Source organism: Maylandia zebra, linkage group LG11 (genome assembly GCF_041146795.1).
Source record: "Maylandia zebra isolate NMK-2024a linkage group LG11, Mzebra_GT3a, whole genome shotgun sequence".
In the NCBI taxonomy this organism is placed as follows: domain Eukaryota; kingdom Metazoa; phylum Chordata; class Actinopteri; order Cichliformes; family Cichlidae; genus Maylandia; species Maylandia zebra.
This window is the reverse complement of record NC_135177.1, coordinates 8,880,469-8,900,784: the sequence shown is the minus strand read 5'-3', so window position 1 is coordinate 8,900,784 and position 20,316 is coordinate 8,880,469. Positions and strand designations below refer to the sequence as shown.

Sequence of the window (20,316 nt, the reverse complement as noted above, 5' to 3'; positions counted from 1 at the left end):
CATCACATTTATATTACTAAAAAATGGCCCCCACTTATTAAATATTCACCCAGAGTAAATACACAGTTCTCAAATGGAGGCGCATATGTATTTGTAGGCTTGTGTCAGTGTGTTTGCTCATATAGCTGTGATCAGTACTGTGAGGGTCATAAGCCGGTAATTTGGGACATTAGGGTTTTACAACTTAGACTCTTTAAACATTTGCAACCCATCGCTAAACAGTTATTGACTGATCTGCCATAACTAGGATGGATGACAGGAACAGCAGGAAAACCACAGGTTTACAGAGCGTGTTTGGCGAGATCTATTTAGGCAAAATTACTAAATTAGGGTGCAAAGGTCACTGATAGGATTCATGAGTGAAATGATAAACTGGTTTAACCATTAAAAAACAGTTAACATAATTGAGTTGTTAATAAAGCTGGTGATCTGGTGTCGTTTTTAACATCGGCTGACTTCCTCGTTTTACCCTAATACATCATTAATGTGTAAAGTTCTTAAAGTGTTTCACTTGGCAGCGTGTTTTTTCTTTCAAAAATATCAAAATCAATAAAAAGTTATCAAAGTATCACTTAAGATCTGCAGACTTCCATGGGGTTTTCACAACGACCTCCCAAAGGCGGTTCCAAATCACATGACTTCATTTGTAATTCCCTAACATCCACGCACTTGCTGCTATGCAGTAATGCTATCAAAAGCAAGCTAAATGTTTCCCTGGTGCTGTCAGGTGGTAACGTGATGGTGACCGCCCGGTGAGAAGAGTCAGGCTGTAGAACATGTTATGGCATCTTGGTTATGACTGGCAATCGTCTGATGATGAAGCATTTTTAATTCACGCGTTCTGAAAAAAAGTCTCTTTAGGCAAGGTAAGAACTTGTCAGGGAAACGGTCTGCTTGTTCTTTGTGCGCCAGTGCGCAGAGACGCACGCGCCACTCACACGCGGGCGGGCGAGACGCAGAGGCACAGCTCTCACATCCTCCGAGCGCCCGATGACTTAATTTGTCGCACAGTTTTCGTGCGCTCGTACTTCTCGAATTATTGCGCTCTGTTCGCACCTGGATCCCCGCAATGGAGTTTTCCACTCTTCTCCCGGACTATTTCTACTCGGTCTCAGTAACTCCTTTCAATGTTACGCGCTCTGAGGATCTGCTTTCCATTCCTGGCAACGAGACCAACAAGGACAGAAGACTTGTCATCCACGTTTGCATCACGGCTCTCTACTCTCTCGTCTGCGTGGTGGGACTGGTGGGAAACGTGCTTGTAATGTACGGGGTGGTCAGGTAAGAAGGACACGCTATTCAGATAACGATAACCCAAAGGGAATGTGTTGAAAGGAAGACAAAATAATTTACTTGCTCGACACGTTTTAAAAGGTGAAAAGCGACACACTCATGCACATATGACAGAAACCCCAATATGGATAGGATAAATATGTTTTCATGTGATCAGGGTTTATTTTAAATGACCATAAAGTACTCTGTATGTTATGTATTAAAATATAGCAGAACAATTTCACATATTTCTATTCGAGGGAAATCCATTTTCACTCTCGTACTTTATTTGTGATGGTCCCCTTCGTAACTGCCCACAGTGCCAGTTGCGCCTGAGAGCCGCTCTCCATCACATCCACCCACCCACCCACCCACCCACACACACACACACACACACACACACACACACACACACACACACACACACACCTCCCACATGTAAGAAGAGGATGGAGCGTAATCTACAGTTTAGCCCTGAAATTATTTAATTGCACCAATTATTCCTGTAAGAGAGTGGGGTTGTAAATTGAGATGATAAACCAAAGCTCAACCTTAAAAAGCGATACTGTGTCGATATGATGTATTCTCGATTTTGGGGATTTCTTTTTTAATTTTTGAAAAAGAAATGAAGAAAACTTTAAATATATCACTCACACTCCCAGGCAAAGCAGTTACGCACATGATGAGATCAGTGCTGTAATACATAGATGTCTTAATACCTGGGAATAAGATGTGTCTCCCACAATCCTTTCAGAGTCTGATATTTTACAGCAAAACACTTCAGAAACATAATTTAATCAAATGTGACCCACAGAGTGTCATGTTGTGGGCTGATGTGGAGCAATCCATATTAAAAGAGCCAGGCAAATGTTAAGCTGGCACTCAGAAAAAAAAACACACACACACAAAATAATTTTAATCTAAAATCAAGTAGGAGTTTGGAGGGCTTTGAGCTATAATCAATTCATTACATGGAAATGTGTTTTAATGGAGGCTCCAGAGAAGCTGACGAGCTGCTGTGCATTTAGTGTAGCGCTCTAATGACATTATGCACCTAAAAAAATCTTATTTATTTAGAGGAAATAGCAGATTATTGGTTTTATGGTTAAATGAATTAAATAAAACTTTGTAACTTTTAAAATTTTAATGGAAGTCGTGAGTCAGCCACACGAGACATCCTCTTTGTGTTATAGCAACAGCCAGACCTTGGGAAGAAATCCAGTCTCCTCCAGCTGACAATTGTTCCCATCCGCTGTGTGTCACAATCTGTTTAAAGTGTGCTCTGCACTTTTCTTCCCACCAAACAGGTACACGAAGATGAAGACAGCCACAAACATTTACATCTTCAACTTGGCTCTGGCCGACGCTCTCGCCACCAGCACCCTTCCTTTCCAGAGCGCCAAGTACCTGATGAGCACGTGGCCGTTTGGGGAGCTCCTGTGTAAAGTGGTGATAGCCATTGACTACTACAACATGTTCACCAGCATCTTCACGCTCACCATGATGAGCGTGGATCGCTACATCGCTGTGTGTCATCCGGTCAAGGCCCTGGACTTCCGCACGCCCGCCAAAGCCAAGCTTATCAACGTCGCCATCTGGATCCTCTCCTCTGCTATCGGAGTCCCCGTGATGATCATGGCTGTTACCAAGGTGACAGAAGAAGGTGAGGGAATTTTCATTGCTGCTGTTAAAAAAAAAGAGGCGCTGGAAAATACTATTGCTCTGTGAAAACATACTGGCTGTTTAAAAGGAAAAATAAAACAGACTTTTGAGTTGTGTTATTAATTTCAGTTAGCCTCTCCTTCTTTTATTAAACTTGCAATTGTTTTACCTCCTCAGGAGTCACTTTGTGCTCTCTTGGATTTCCTGAACCGGAAAGGTACTGGGACACGGTGACAAAAATCTGTGTATTCATTTTTGCCTTCGTGGTGCCCGTCCTGGTCATCACCGTTTGCTATGGGCTGATGATCCTGCGTCTTAAGAGTGTCCGTCTGCTTTCTGGCTCCAAAGAGAAGGACAAGAACCTGCGGCGGATCACCCGGATGGTCCTGGTTGTCGTGGCGGTTTTCATAATCTGCTGGACTCCCATTCACATCTTCGTCATTGTCAAGACCGCTGTGAAAATTGACCGCAAGAATCTCCTGACCATGGCCTGCTGGCATATTTGCATAGCTCTGGGCTACACCAACAGCAGTCTGAACCCTGTGCTGTATGCCTTGATGGATGAGAACTTCAAAAGGTGCTTCAGGGATTTCTGCCTGCCCTATCGCTCCCGCCCGGAGCAGAGCAGCTTCTCCAGAGTCCGCAACAGCACGCGGGAGCCCGCGTCCGTTTGTGCCCCTGCGCCGACAGCGAAGCCGCCCGCCTGACTAGGTATGGATCAGCTGGGTGGGAGAGCAGTGCATGATGACCTCCAGACTGAAGTCACGCAGTTCTCCACCACAGGAGTCTGAATTTAAACATGCAGGCTTCTGAGCTGCTGTTTAAATGAATGATTGATTGTTTTTGAAACTTTTATGTGTCACAAGGTTTTGGGGTGGGGGGTTCTTTCAGGACAATCACAAACATCCCCGTGTGTCCCTGTGTATGATAATATGTATTTAAAAATGCATATAAATTACTGCAGTGTCTAAAAAAAATACACACCAATAATGCACCTATCTCAACAGTACATGCGCACTGGGAAGCCGACAAGCTGACTTTTAGCTTTAACTGTGTTTGTGGGATTTCACATATTAGGTAAACAATGGGAGTCATTGCACCATATGTGCTCAGTCCATAAATTAGCAGGATATCAAGAAGGACGTTGATCCTAAGCATACAGACATTGCCAGCAAGGTGTATTTTTATGGCCAAGCGGTGGCGATTGTGTGATTGGCCGAGTCAGTCAGCTGACCACAATCAAAAAGATCATATGTTTTCCTTACTGAAAACCAGACTGACTGATGATGCCAGTCGTTGCTGGCAGAGCAAACACTGCTGTCTCCTCACATGTGTGGAGCACAGACTTTCACTGATTTACAGACAAATATCAGACCCGGGGACTTTATTGATTGCCGCTTGTTATTCATCTAACACTAAAATTGTGGGATCGTTTCATAAAAGGGCTACCAATCTGTTAATCTTACACACAAAGGTTGATTTGATAAAGCTCTTTCAAAGCTGGTGACTGTTTTAGGCAATGTGCACTCTGCCACTTTAGCTGGCCATGTCATCAGAGTGAGGTAGAGGTTCCTTTTTGTTTGGCATTTTTGTTGGAAGTCTAAAAAGTGTCTCAACAACTGTTCAGAATGTGCACTAGTTTTCTAACATCTTATTTTTTCATTTACAAATGTTTATTCTTGCAATTTAACAATTAGAAATTGCATGTTTATTCTCTTTCGTTAGCTCTGTTAGCTAGTAAAACCTCCACTATCTTATTGCTGTTGAGCTGAGTGATAATTCTCCGTGGGCTGGTCACTAAAAGCAGATTCTTTCATGTCAACACGTTTAAAAACTCACTAATATCATGCATGTAAGGTTGAGGCTTTATTTGCTTTCTGTCGGTGATATTTGAACTAGCAGATGTTTCACATAAGGAAAGATGCCGGTTAAAGAGATATCAAAAAACATGAAAATACTGCCTTTGTGAATAAGCAGCGATGACTGTTTGGCTGACTCTATGTTTCCGCTCCTGTAGTAGTTAGGCAATAACCAAAAAGCTGTTCAGCTGGCAGATGGGTGACAAGCTGAAGGGGACAATGGAAATGCAGTGGAAATGCTGTTTCAAGTCAGCGATAGATCACTAAATAGCCTCAAATTGACCTGGAGGAAAATCTGAATTAGATCAAATGCATTAGTGGGCAGGAAGAATCTTCTTAAACATATTAAACCTAATGGACAATTTTCCAGTGATGATTGCTGGACATTTACACAAGAGAGAGAATTCAAATTGATGCCTCTCGTTTTGATAGTGCAGCAATGTAGTGTTGCTTTGGCAGTATTGTGTATATACACGAGTACGAACTGTGTCAGATCTGTACATAATATCACGGTGTAATGATATTTTTCAGTATTTTGATTGTGATTTATTTTATTTCAGTGTGCTGTTTAGCTGTCGTACCATCGAGTCAAATCTGATATAACTATATACACATAGTTAAAATGTGAGGAGAAGTATTCCAGATCTTGAAAGGAAATAGGTCTCTGTCTCCTGTCTGGACAATCTCTAACTGGGTTTTTTTATAGGCACAGTAAAAATGTCCTGCAGTGTGGATGATAGTATTTTCAGCTGAATGAAAGTAAGTAATGCCTTTTTCAACTTGTGTTTCTGTGTTTTTGCAGACAGATGTTTGACTGTCTGTGCTTGATCTTTAAAATCTGTTTATATTCTGCAGTATCTAAAGTACTTTAATGTGCATATGTAATAACTGCTTTTGTTTTTGAAAAACAAAAAAAAAGCCCCACTGTCATACAGACTAGTATAAGTTGTATCTTGGACTTTTATTTTGAAATATTGTTGATTATCATCACTGTTTCAATAAAACATCCACCTGTATGTGATCATTATTATAGATCCTGTTAAAAATTACTGACACTGTGGAAGTTTCACATGTGATCTCTTGGTTGGATTGAGTGTAATGAGCAGGCAATGCAGATGGGACATAGTGTCATCTGGTTGCCTGAGCGTAGGGCGTTGGGGTAGGCACAACACATTTAAAGTCCATCTTTAAATTAAGCACAATTTGAAATAAGTGTGGAGTAATCCTGTGATCTTTGTATGAATGGAAGGCTGAGGCTGGTAATCCCCTATACAGCACTGTGCAAAAGTCTCGAGACACCACTCACTTCTTTATATTTTGCTAGGAAAATGGGAAATTTATTGGGAAAATTGTATGGGATATGTATTGAAACACACGTGAACATTTGCGGTTATTTGTTCTGTTCTGTGAAAATTAATAGCCAGCTCTTGTTCCCACTGATGCAAATTACGATTTCATGCAGTGAAGTCATAACAACAACTGGTTAAAACTGGTTTGTTGTCTGGATTTTGATATTTATCTACCTTTTTATATTTATTTAGGTTAACAGTCTAATCATATTCTGATTATTAAAAATAATCTGCTTTTCTTGTCACATAATAAAAAGGCATACAATTCTGTATTCGCACAAGTTATACACTTCAAATGTAAATGAAGCTGTAATAGACTGATTACAAATCATTTAGCTGCACCTGATTATATAATGACTGTCGCTTTTGTATGTCTGTATATCTCCTCCTAGACAAGTGGACCAATTTTGATGAAACTTTGCTCAAAGACTACTAACTTCTGCATTTTATAGAAATTCCACAATCAAATTTATTTGTACATTTGACAGCTCAATCCTGCACCAAATGAAACTGAACGCCAGCATTCACTCATGCTCTGGAATATCAGATAAGAACAGTGTGTCAGTTCAAACACATTTCTGAAAGACTTTGTTCATGTGGGATATTTATTTGATAGCTATATCAACAAGCCTTTCCACAGCCTACCTTTCAGCTGGTTTGAATGCTGTCCTTTTGCAGGGGCAGCATATGAAGCGTGGTTTGTTCACAGTGGTAACACCTGGTGTGCAGTGGGAAATGGACTGGTTCTTATATAGTTTTTATTCTGCACTATACTGACGCATTCACCAACTTATACAAGCACTTTTATATAGTTTATATGGTTTTAGTTTCATGTACTTTTAAAAACTAAACATTTCACTTACAGGCTACCACGGCTAACGCTGCAATGCATTCTGGGTAGCTAGTTCAAATGGGTTGCACTCAGAATCCTGAATTGAAGAATTCAGAAGAAACTTCTACCATCAGTTTTGCTCAACTTCAAAGCCACAGCACTGATGACAGATCCACAATGTGTGAATTCATGTCCAGTGCTCTTACATTCAGTCAGCTGGCTACAGCGGCCGTCTACACCTTCAAATTACATTCTGGTTTCTACAAGTCCTGCTTACAAACCAGAGTTTATGTTCCTAACTTGTATTTCTTTTCAGAGACCTTTGCATTCTTAAGCTCTTAACCGCTGCTCCATCTCAAAGCAGCCTTTCCATTACGTCCCATGACGTAATGCGTCATTCGGTTATGTCGCAGAGACTTTCATTTCAATGGAAATGCTAGATGCTTGGTCAGCACACCAAGAAATATTTCTGGAAGAGAAAAGAGGTAATGAAACACACATGGGTACTGAAGACACCAGTTCAGTATTCAGTATCTACAGGCACTTTGATCAAACACAGTAAAACAATCACAGACAAATGCATAGAAGATTTACCCAAACACCACCTACAGCCACACACAGAATCCAAAGTGGAAGACACACTGGCATTTTTAAGCCTGCTCGAGTGGATGCTGTGTTTGGATTCTGTAAAAAGAATCACACCTGTTGAAGGTCTGGGACATCGTTTTATTACGATGAAACATCTTCCCAAGGACCCTGCAGTAGATTGCTATGTGGAATCATCCCACATGAGCATGAAAGTGTGCCCACTCCTCAGTCCAGAAAATGAAATCGAAAACTTTGTTACCTCAAGTGAAATCATAAAAAACAGAAAACAAAGCAGTCTAGACTGTCATCCACTTCTGACAACCGTGCGATTGCAGCTGAAATCCAAAGAAACCGACAAAATAGAGCAGCTGCACGCAACAGGATCAGCCCGCATTTAGAAGGCTTGCATAGCATGCAGAAGATGATATGTCTTGGGGTAAAAAGGTCAAACCAGTCTCTGCAGATAAATCAGATCAGCAGAGGCTGGGTGTCAAACCTGGGATAACCCCCCCAAAAATCTGGTAGAATCCAATGATTCTAGCATGGAAAGTACAAGTACCTGTACAAGTACAGACAGGGGAGAAGGAACAGTCAATAGAGATCCTGCTAAACGTTGGATTTCATTACGGAAAGGGGTCAAAAACTTTTTCTTAAGGCTAGTTGGCTTTTCTTCAAAAATTGAAGAAACTTAAATTCTTTACCATCAACCCTCCCCAACCGGTCATGGCAGATGGCCTGGTTCTGTCACAGGTTTCTTCCTGTTAAAAGGGAGTTTTTTCCTGTCCACTGTTGCCAAAGTGCTTGCTCACAGGGGATCATCAGATTGTTGGGGTTTCTTTCTTATATTGTGGGGTCTTTACTCTACAGTATAAAACGCCTTGAAGCAACTGTTTTTTGTTAATTTTTTAAAATGTAAAAAATAAAATGTAATCAAGTCTTACTTTCAAGGTGTTTTTTGTTTTGTCACTGGTGTCACTGTCTCTGGGTCTGCCACTTTTTGATAAGTGTTAGCCTGATCTCCTTCAAACTTGAATTGATCAGGACTCTAGTAGCTCCAGAGTTGAATTTGAGGTGACTGGAAATACAGTATACGAAGCAAATACTGAGTTTGAAAGTCGAAATTTGACAAGATTTATTCTTCAACACACCCTGAACGTCATTTCTTTAAGCAGTCTTCAGGAATAGTTCTCCAGGCTTCTTGAAGGACACTCAGAGCTCTTCTTGGGATGTTTGCTGCCTTTTGCTCTGATCTCTGTTAAGGGCGTCTTACACTGCTTCACTAATACTGAGGTCGAGGCTTCGGGGAGGCACATCCATGATTTGATGGTGGTCCATTGTGCGTTTTTCTATCCAGGTATATTTTTTTACTGCAGTGAGTTTGGGATCACTGTCATGCTGAAAATGTAAGCGTCTAGATGATATTGCAGGATGTATCAAGTCCAGATCTGATTAAACTTTTCTGCGTTCATAATTCCATCAATCTTGACAAAATCTGTCTCTCTGTCTCGTTTCAATTTGGCAGAGTTTTTTTGGGGAAAAAAATACTATTTTATAGCTGTCGAACTGTGTTTTATTCTGCATTTTTAAATAGATTTAACTAAAGAAATGGGAACAAATGATCTGTTTTTGTGACATGTGGCTAGTAACACAGAGGCTAATGATGCTATTTAGAATTTGTTCTGTTATCTCTGTCATGTGTAGACACAACGCTGGTTCATCCCTTGCCTTTCTATGTTTCAGTGATTCATAGGTCAGTGTTAAATCTTGTTAAGTAAACAAACAAAAACAAAAATCACTCTTCTGCAAATAAGTGAAAGACGAACTATTGTTCAGGAGCGCTTAAAAAAAAGAAGCAAAACATAAAGAAACAAGTGTTGGTTCAAGACTTTTGCACAATACTGTATTATGCTATTGTTAACAAATCCCATGAGAAGACCTAAATCAACATGCTAGTTTCACTCCCCACAACTTAATGTCTTCTGCTGCGCCTCTTTGGCTCTATAGCAAATCAAAATTAAAGAAATAACGTGTCCTTGGGATTGATAATGTGCTAATGTTGTGCTGGCTCTAGCGATGTGTTTTTAATTATATTTTATTTTTTAATTTTATTTACTCGACTAACTGGTACTCATCTTGAAGAATACAAGGACAGGACGAATTGCGCCGCAGTGCATTCAAAACAATTAAGACTCTCGCTGAGCAACTGCCTGAGAAGAAAACACTACAGACACATTTAACACTTAAGTGACACATGCTTGCAGCGAACGTCAGCTAGGCTTCGGGAAGATGAGGCGAACACAACAACATCTTGGCCATATATATTTATTTATTGTGGCTGATGGATTGTGTGTTCAAATGTTCATTTTTTTAAAGACTGATAAGATTCTCTGCCCCGAATGACTGATGATGTCTTAGAAAACAGAAACCTTAGATGGCATCAGGCTCTCTGCTGAAAGTTGAAATATGTCACTCAAACGCCTGGAGTGAGAAATGTTCAGTCTTGATGTCTCAGACGGTCCTGTGTATTACATCACAGTGCTAACAAAGAGAGACCAGACACATCTGTGATTGGGAGAGTGAAGGAGAGCAGAGCTTGCTGAAGATTTCTTTGAAACCTCACTAGAAGCGTGCTCCTTCTGACAGTCACATGGCTCTGCCTGCACGTTCGCTATTTAAAAGACAAAGCATTAAAAAAATATAAAGAATTTAGTTAAAAACATTTGTCTGGCTTCTGACGTGACTGCATGCTCACCCCTCAAGCACCCAGATTTACAGCACTGCCACAACTGTGACATTTGCTTAATTTTTTCATTGTTTCACATTTTCTATAAAACAAGTACAGTCAAACACTGAGATGCTGTGGTCTAGCTGCAGAGTGACACACGCTTAATGAAGTGCTTTGGTGTTTTAACCCTCGCTCACGGCGGCTCATATGCTCAACAGAATGGAGAACAGAGAAAATCTCACTGAAGCATTCACAACAGCGCTGCATTGTGTGTGTCCCTGCTCATATCGCTTTGCTGGGAGCAAAAGCTCAGATTTGTTGTTTGGCTTAATAAAAGACAATCATCTTGTTTGGGAAACTGGGATAAATACACAACTTGAGCTCTATTATATCGCGATGATGCAGTCATGTAAATCTTTCAGTATAAAAAACATAACAGACATCTCTGCATGGCTGACAGCGTGTTTTCACTTTACAATCTCATCTAGGCTGACAATGCAGAACTGGGCAGAATATGAGCCATCTCCCTCTCTCTTTCTTTTTTTAAAGAAACTGTTAAATGTCTCGGTTTAAACATCAGATAGTTTTTGTGTGGTATAGTGAATAAAATCTGGATTTATGGGATTTCCAAATCAATGCATTATGTTTTTATTTACATTTTACACAGTGGTTTGTATATAAGTCATTGAGTCAGGGACCTATCCTACATAGGAGGCCTGGCTGGATGGTGTAGGTACTAGAATGAAGAGGATACAGTCGTGAAACTTTACAAGCAACCAGTTCAGGTCAGAATAACAGTTTAAAGATGTGGTTTGAGCCTTAATTACTCAATTCCGTCACGAGACTGTCTCAGTTTCCCTCTTCCCTGCTGTCAGTTAGCTGCTGTCCATGAAGGTGACTTAAACCCAGTGCTAAACACAGTCCATAAGACAGATACATCACATCTTGTTGAAGTGATGCGTTGCATACAATTGTGCTTTGCTAGTGTTTAATGTGTTGTGTTATCCTATCGGGACAAGACGTCTTTTTAAAAAAGCATTATTTTCAAAAGATGTTGCGTTCTTTTAAGCCTCTGCACGGCTCTTGATTCACTGCTGTGGGCCTCAGGAGATCCCCTCATACCAGCGGATGAGCAGTTCAACCTATCAAGGCAGTCACTAATAACTCCTAGCATGGATCACAGAGGACGGAAGACCAGCAGCTTAACAGCAAGAGAGTCATTTATTCACTAATAAGATCTGATTTCGGTTCGCCAGCGCACATGCTCTCAGGCATGTTTTCTCCAAGTGAGACTCTCCTCCTATTAAAGCCTGACACCAAACAACATCCTAACATGAACCATGTGCCTGCTTAAAGACAATATCTGCACCTACTGAATGTAGTCTCTTTCCACTTGCTAAATGCAAGTCATTAAGCAGTGCATCTTTAAAGTGCTTTAAGTTGAATAAAAACACACATCAGTGTGAAGTGTGCCGTTTGGTCGATATCAGTGTTTCTGAGGCTGCTCCTTCTCCTCTCTACATTTAACCTGCCTAAACACACATTCAGATGCATATTATCCAAACTGTGTTAATTCTATATGAGGCAGAAATTCGATATAAAGACGGATTGATTTGGACAACTGCTTCCTGCTGCACGCATTTAACAGATTCTTACCAGCAAATGAAAGAAACTCGGAGAAAAGCCTCTCCAAAGAATTCAAGTCATCAGCCCACTTTGGATTTTCATGATTAGGTCACACTTGAGAAATAGCACTCAAGACTTTATGAAATAGCATGTTAATTAAAAAAAGCAGCAGGGTAACTCAAGAGCTGCTACATCCCAGATTGATGCAGAGCTACATGATGCTAAATTTGTGATGTTTTCATCTTTTTTTTTTCACGTGATGCTGCTCATGAAGAGTCTGTCAGAGGTGTGTAGTCTAAAGCCCTGCAGAGAGTGGTACCCAAATATGAGCTTATGAGAGACGTATGTAGATCTCCGAGTGACTGTGCACGTGTGCAGGTGTGTGAGAGTAGCTGTTCTCCTCTTTTATTTGTGAAATGAAGAGGATCAGAGCCAAAAGTGAAAGGAACTAATGGCAGGATGTCACTGCCGACTTCCTGTATGAATGTGAGTCTTTGTGCTGAGAAGCTTTTGGACTATAATAAGATGAATGCTTCACTATGTGGAAAGCTGATAAAAGCATCAATCCTTGACATCTCCTGGCAACCTTTCCAAACTCTGCAGATTCAATCTCTAACATTTAGCCCACTGATGCCCTGAAGGTGCATCAAAGGAACACTATATTTATTACAGAATCAAGGATCTTTATGTGATCTACACTGGAGGTTCTTTAACAAGTAAAATAAATAAATAATTAATGGTTATTTAATTAGAAATAACATTACACACAGAATAAATGTTTCAGGTCTTACATTGGATTAACGAAATAAGGAAACATTAGTGATATTGATGCAGAACTGCAATGCTTTGTTCACCCACAGGGACTTTATTAGCTACACGTGTCCAACGTCTCCTTAATGCAAATATCTAATCAGCCAATTACTTGGCAGCAACAAGGGGAAGATGACCTCAAGTTGAAACCAAACATTAGAATGAGGGAGAAAAGTGATTTAAGTGACTTCCCGCACAAATATAAGCTTTACAGAGAATGGTCTGAAAAACAAAAACAAAAAATCTATCCTATGAGCGGCAGTTCTCGGGGAAAAAATACCTTGATGAAGTCAGAGGAGAAAGGCCAGACTGCTACAAGGTGATAGAAAGGCAACAGTAACTCGTAGCGACATGAAAACATAGATCCATCCTGCCTTGTATCATCAATTCAGGCTGCTGGTGGTGTTGTAATGGTGTGGGGAACATTTTATATCGCGTATCCATCTGCTGAAGACTGCTTGAGTTCACTGTACTTGAATGGCCTCCACAGTCACCAGATCTCAATCCAGTAAAGCAACATTGGGATGCATTGGAAACGCAGATTCTCATCATGAATGTACAATTTATAAATCTGCAGTAACTGTGTGATGCTGTCATGTCAACATGGACTAAAATCTCTTAGCAATGTTTCCAGCATTGTGTTGCACGAGTATTCAACAATAAACAGCTCAGTGAGTGGGCCTCTATTTGCCTTTTCTGTAGCACAAATACACACACGCACACAGACAAATGTTCTTTTTACAGTTAAAGAAAAGCAGCAAGGGTTTACTATCAAAAAGCTGTAACCAGGATCTTATTAATACACAGTAAATGAAATGAAGTAAATGTGTCTTGTATTTTCCTTAAAAAAGAAATCAGCTTTATTTTTCAGACAGGAAATGCAACAAAATACAGGATACAGTATGATGTGTTACCAAATGTCCAAACAGTTACAACAAATTTGTGTGCACTGGGTAGAACGAACAGTAGTCGCACATGTTAAACTCACCAGGCGTACAGGTCCTGTCTGACAAAGATCTAATCTACTTATTGCTTTAATGAAAACATTAAAAAGACTATTTTATGTCCTTAAACATCCTGCACTGCCATTTCGTTTATGTACATGCACAGTCATAAACATCACATATAACATCTTAGAGTCATACAAATGACCAGATGAAAAGACTTTAAAGGACTGTCAAAAACTAGCTTTAAAAAAAATAGTCTTTCATTTGTCATGATCTACCAAAAACATCACAACATTCCCCAATGCCAAGGGCACAGGAGCTTCCATAAAAGAGGACAAACCTCACCTCTCCCCTCTATCACGCACGTCTCACACTCCCTCGGCTCAGCATAGGAAGTCACATTCATCAACACCCTTCCCCTGATTTAGGCACCCTGGCCCCACCTTGAAGCGCCCCCTTCACTCTCTGTCAGTGCAGGACATCAGCTCTCCTGCTTGTCTTTGACCAAAAGGACGGTGTGCTGCCCTCCACTGGAGGCCATCAGTACTTCACGGTTCTCCAGCTGTTTGCCTGTCATCTTCACAGGACTCCACTCATCATCTTCCTCTCCAGTGCCAAGCTGCAGGTTGGTGCCCATGCCCCAGGCATACACAGATCCTGGAGTAGGAAAAAGTGACAGTAAGGAGAGCGAGCAACCTTTTATTCTCTAAGGGTGTCGACTGTGTGAAAACCCAGGAGTGAAAGTTTAGTACTTGTTGCACTGTGAGTGATGGCTCTGATAAGAATCCTGCTTCACAATTTTGTGTCAGACAGTCAGTCACACATTTACTGAAGACTTTTTTCCATATCTAAAAACTTTCTAACCATTAAAGAATAAGTTTGGACACATTATTGAATGTTTTTTCATTATTTTATATAGATACAAACTGAAGACATCAAATATATGAGGCAATATATATAGAATTATTTTGCAAAGAAAAAATTGATAAATTATTCTAAATATGTTTTATATTTCAGATTCCTCAAAGTAGCCACTTTTTGCTTTGTTAACAGTGTTGTAAACTCTTGGCCTTCTCTTAATGAGCTTCATGATGTAGTCACCTGAAATGGTTTTTACTTCACAGTTGTGCCTTGTCAGGGTTCATTTCTGAAATTTCTTGCTTTCTTAACAGAGTTGGGACCATCAGTTGTGTTGTGCAGAAGTCAGGTTGGTACACAGCTGACAGCCCTATTTGGCAACTGTTAGAATTCATGTTATGGCAAGAACCAATCAGCTAAATAAAGAGAAACGACAGTCCATCATTACTTTAAGAACTAAAGGTCAGTCAGTCCAGAAAACTGCAAAAACTCTAAATGTGTCCCCAAAGTCCAGTCGCAAAAACCATCAAGAACTATAACAAAACTGGTTCATATAAGGTCCGCCCCAGGAAAGGAAGACCAAGAGTCACCTCTGCTGCTGAGGATAAATTCATCCGAGTCACCAGCCTCAGAAACCGCAAGTTAACAGCACTTCAGATTAGAGCCCAGATAAATGCCACACAGAGTTCCAGTAGCAGACACATCTCTACATCAACTGTTCAGAGGAGACGAATCAGGCCTTTGTGGTCAAATAGCTGCTAAGAAACCACGACTAAGCAAAAAACATCAAGAAACACAAGGAATGGACATTAGACCAGTGGAAATCTGTGCTTTTGGTCTGATGAGTCCAAATTGAGATCTTTGCTTCCACCCGCTGTGTCTTTGTGTGATGTAGAAAAGGTGAACGGATGGTGTCTACATGTAGGGTTCCCAACGATGGTGTGATGGTTTGGGGGTGCTTTGCTGGTGACACTGTTTGGAATTTATTCAAAACTGAACCAGCATGGCTACCACAGCACCCTGCAGCCACATGCCATCCCATCCAGTTTGCGATTAGTTGGACCCAAATTATTCTTCAACAGGACAATGACCGAAAACACACCTCCAGGCTGTGTAAGGGTTATTTGACCAAGAAGGAGAGTGATGGAGTGCTGCATCAGATGGCCTGGCCTCCACAGTCACCTGACCTAAACCCAACCAAGATGGTTTTGGATGAGATGGATGGCAGGGTGAAGGCAAAAGTGCCAACAAGCACTCAGCATCTCTATGAACTCCTTCAATACTGTTGAAGGAGACTGTTCAAGGTGACTACCTCATGAAGCTCATAGAGAGAACGCCAAGAGTGTCCAAAGCAGTAATCAAAGCAAAGGGTGGCTATTTTAAAGAATCTCAAATATAAAACATGTTGAGTTACTTCACACTTTTTTGTTTCCTACATAATTCCATGTGTGTTCATTCATAGTTTTCATGCCTTCAGTGAGAATCTTCAATATAAATAGTCATGAAAATAAAGAAAAACCATTAAATAAGAAGGTGTGTGCAGATGTGACTGGTAGTGTAAGTTACAACTGGTAGTTAACGTACAGTAATAGCTTCAAGTATCCCTACAAAACAAGGTTAACTGTGATCTCCTGCTAATAAACCTCACATTACTTTCTCTTCATGCCTAAAGTTGGATTAAACTTGCTGCCATCTCACTGTCACCAGCAGCAATGTCTAAACAAACAGGAAATGAGGGGTCATGTGTTTGTAAGATAAATTTAAAGCTAGGACGATTTAGGGCAAAGCATAGTGTCTCATTGCACTTCAATGCTTCAGAAGAAAATAATAACAAAAAAAAGGGGCTGCAAACAGACTCAGTTGTTTTACTCTTCCCATCCTGATTGCCTTGGTTCTCACCTTCTCTGGTAACTGCATAGCTGACAGACGCCCCGCACGACACTCCTTTAGCCAGCTCTATCCCCATCACAGGTGTGGGCTCGCTCTTCTCTTCAGCCCCTTCTCCCAGACCAAGACGACCATACTCTGCTCTTCCCAGGCTATATACCTGCCCTGAAAGACAAGAGTCCAACACTCCAGCTGACTTGAGTGCTAACAGATGATGCGTAACATCTGCCTGCAATTACACACAGCCAGCTTACCTTCAGCATCAAGGCAAAGTGTGTGATGCTGTCCTCCAGAGAAGTCTACCCAGGCAGTGGTCGAGTTCTTGAAACATGTAAGCTTTACAGGGACAAAACACATCTTGGTGCTTTTGGTGCCTAAAAAGATTCATTTGAAATGATACAGTCACTGTCGCAGTCACAAATAGTACATGGCAGTAGAGTTTACAAAGGATAACGCAGGAGTGACGAGTCACACTGACCCAGCTGGTGATAGTTTGAGAGGCCAAATCCATACACATGGCCCTCTTTTGACACAGCAAAGGTGACGTACGCTCCACAGAAGGCGTCAACGAAGTGAACTTTCCCTTTCACTTTTACCATCTGTGGAACCAGCAGCCGCTCTGAGATCACAAAAATAAACAGGAGTGATGTATAGAACATTAAAGACAGTATAAAAAAGAAACATTTATGTAATCAGATATTAACATAAATCTACAGTTTTTGATCCACCAAAAAACAGAAAAGGTGTGTGCTACGTACCAAGGCCTTTCCTGCCTCCTCTGTTTGAAAAGTGTTCAGGCACTCTTCCCAGCTGCCCCTGCTCAGCTGAGCCAGACGTGTATAGATTTCCTTCCAGCGTCACCATTACCACGTGATCATTACCTAGTAAAGAAATCAGTTACACAAATATCCCAGTTAGAAACTCATTTATAGTGCACACATAGTAACATAAAGCACTAAACAAAAACCTTTTCTTTTTTACCTGAAACTATTTTAACAACGTGTTCTGTTAAAGGGACTTTAACTGGTAGAGCACACGTTTTCATCGGCTCCAGAAGACCAATAACTCCATTATTATCCTAAGAAAACAGGGTAATATGCAGACAACATGTTAGACAGTCAAAACATTAAATAAATTTCAAAGTCTTTTCCCTACATTGTGTAGAATTACAAGAAGATTATGATTTTATTCATTAAAATTAAATGCTTTCTGATTCCACTGCATACATACTACAATATACTAAAATAGTTTTTATACATTCATTTTACAGCGTTAATAAATGTTTAGGAACAACATTTAGGGTTTGGATAATAATATAGTGCTGAAGGAAAAATGATTTGAAACCTTTGAACAAAAACAATTACATAGAAAGTAATGGAAGGGTGATAAAAATAGTTGCTGAGACAGCACACAGGACCAGACTCCCTAACTAGCAGGGATAGCACTAACCCTGAAAGAGCCCCAGATGTACACCGATCCATCCTCTGTGAGTGCGGCTGTGTGGCTGTCCCCTGCCGATACCTGGACCACCTTCTCATTCAGCGTCACCTTTCCCGGGATCATCTCAGACCCCTCCTCTGATGTGTCCCGACCAAGAGCCCCTTCGTCATTACAGCCAAACGTGTAAATCTAAACAAAGAAAACAGTTTACATGAGAAACTAAGAAGCTCTTTGTTAAACGCTACAAACAGGTTGCCATTACATTTTTTTGAAGTGAGAAATAAGACAGATGTTTGCTTACATTTCCAGTTTCGCCGAGGCACACGGTGTGCATGCCTCCAGCTGTCACCTGAACAATTTTCTCTGGCAGGGACAGAAGTGCTGGCTTCTTCCTTTCAATGACATCTTCCCCTAAACCCAACTGTCCAACATCACCTTGGCCCAAAACAAGAACCTGCCCCGCCTCTTTGAAATGACTCCTGTGTGAAACTGAAACACATATACAACCAGTTTCATAGTGAGCACTGAATTTTATTGGTTTGATGGAAAACACATGGAAAATGATGAAATTAGTAAAAAGTTAGTAAAAACACTGACAATGTAGTGTGATACACTTGGGAGTCAAAAGCCTTCCTCTCACATATGTCCATAATACTTGCTTAACAGAAATATCTTACTTCAGCAAACTCAAATACAAGTGGTGTACATGTTTAAATGCAATGCCACTTTTTAGCTGGACTATCAGTTGTTCAAACTGAATCTGGTTACACCTTTATAAACTCCTGTTTTGAAAAGGGAAGTGACTTACCTTTCACCTTTTTGGAGTCTTTATCATCTTCCACAATAGCAGCAGACTTTCTCTTGGTGGTTGTCTTTTTGGCAGGCATGATAGCAACACTTTTGGACTTTAAGAAAATATAAGGTTGTGTGTAAATTGGGTAAGTTTCTTAACTAAATGGATAATGTGAGTTAAACAGTACAACAAAGTAATTTAAAGTACGCTAGAATTCTTACACCACACAAAATAAAAGAAACAAAAAGGCTAAACAGATAGTTATTAGATACCACAAATGTCTCAAATTTACAAGGCAAGGCAGATAATTAAGTACATGAACAGCCGACATTTAACCTAAAAGTCATTTGCATGTCTACCCTGGGGATGAGTAAAGTATACATCCATCTCTCTATATTACTTACCGATACTCATAATGAGTATTTTAATTGCAGACAGAAAAGCAACGTGGACCACAATAACAAAACACTAGTGTAACCTGGAGAAAACCAGGCTACACTAGTATGATCTCTCTAAATACAAAAGCGTTTATAGACCACAATCACCCTCAAACCAGAGTCCAGACCACAGTGGTCCTGACTCTTAGACAGCACTACAGACTAGCCAGCAGACCAACATAATACACAAAAAGCCTTTTGTTGTTGTTCTAAGACTGCCCAGCAGTTCTTAGGGTTCAACAGCTGTCGGAGCCTAACTTTAATGGTTCTTTCACCCCACAAACAGCTGCGCTTCAGTCACCCCTGCTTCTCATGCTGATAAGAGACCACTGCCCACAAAAATAAGGACACGTGGTACAGTTTGAAATGAGAGTCAGTTTTAGCTTTTGGTCCCCACTATAGATCGTACGACAGACGCTGGGATTTCATAAGGAAGTGCTTGGATAGTGCTATCATCTCCTTTACAGCGCTGGACAGTTTAAATTAAGCTGCGTGATCTAACGCTGGCAGTGCCCATGTGTCCCTTGCTAACATTCAGTTAACTTGGCTGCTGAACGAGTTGTATGTGGTTTAAAACATTGACTGTAAATGATCGTGTCACAACGAGCAACGAACACAGCGAGAAAGCAAGATAGTAAATATAAGTTGTTACAGCTTAACCAAAGTTAGTTGGCCGGCATTGAAAGTAAAGCTTTTCAGCCAAATGCCGGCTAACTGTTTGCTAGCCAATGCTAGCTGGCTAGCTAGGGTGTTAGCGTGACATTGAATGAATGAAACCGAGAAACATAATTTAACAATGTAACTGCGTGCGATTCAGTGGTGCAGTATTTCTCGATACTTGTTTAATCCATCTGTAAAGTGTAGGAGGTGATAATTAACTAACCTGTGAAATGTTGAAGAGTGCAGTTTGAAGTGAACGTGCACAGCCTGGTTCCCGGTCTCGAGACGTGCTACGTTACGTTCTGTGGAACCTTTGGAACGCCCGCCTCATTAAAGAGACAGTAACACTCAGAGCCACAGGAAGATGGACACAGACAGATGTTTACATGTATATATGTCTATCTATCTATGATAAAGTGCATCCGGCGAAGCCATGTATCTGCGTAAATTAAGTAATACTTGGTGCTGGAGGAAGTACTCCTATCATCTTTCTCAGAACTGGGACAGGTAGCTCTGGTGAATGAATCGGGCTACAGATCAGTTATAAATGTAAAAGTACTAACGTCTGGTG

General features: G+C 40.6%; 2 protein-coding genes across 2 annotated transcripts; one reads left to right on the top strand and one right to left on the bottom strand.

The window, feature by feature from the left end:
- The first annotated feature begins 707 nt into the window (after positions 1 to 707).
- Positions 708 to 5,804, top strand: oprd1b (opioid receptor, delta 1b). Its single transcript, XM_004559958.5, has 3 exons — positions 708 to 1,281; positions 2,580 to 2,935; positions 3,112 to 5,804. Exons 1-3 carry the CDS (start codon positions 1,070 to 1,072, stop codon positions 3,639 to 3,641), a joined length of 1,098 nt encoding a protein of 365 aa, XP_004560015.3. The 5' UTR covers positions 708 to 1,069; the 3' UTR covers positions 3,642 to 5,804.
- Positions 5,805 to 13,534: 7,730 nt separating this feature from the next.
- On the bottom strand, positions 13,535 to 20,088 carry rcc1 (regulator of chromosome condensation 1). Its single transcript, XM_004559959.5, has 10 exons — positions 19,969 to 20,088; positions 18,664 to 18,760; positions 18,157 to 18,344; positions 17,865 to 18,044; positions 17,397 to 17,493; positions 17,174 to 17,296; positions 16,894 to 17,034; positions 16,670 to 16,789; positions 16,428 to 16,580; positions 13,535 to 14,327 (listed from the first exon to the last, which is right to left on the bottom strand). Exons 2-10 carry the CDS (start codon positions 18,740 to 18,742, stop codon positions 14,152 to 14,154), a joined length of 1,257 nt encoding a protein of 418 aa, XP_004560016.1. The 5' UTR covers positions 18,743 to 18,760; positions 19,969 to 20,088; the 3' UTR covers positions 13,535 to 14,151.
- Between the last annotated feature and the right edge of the window lie 228 nt (positions 20,089 to 20,316).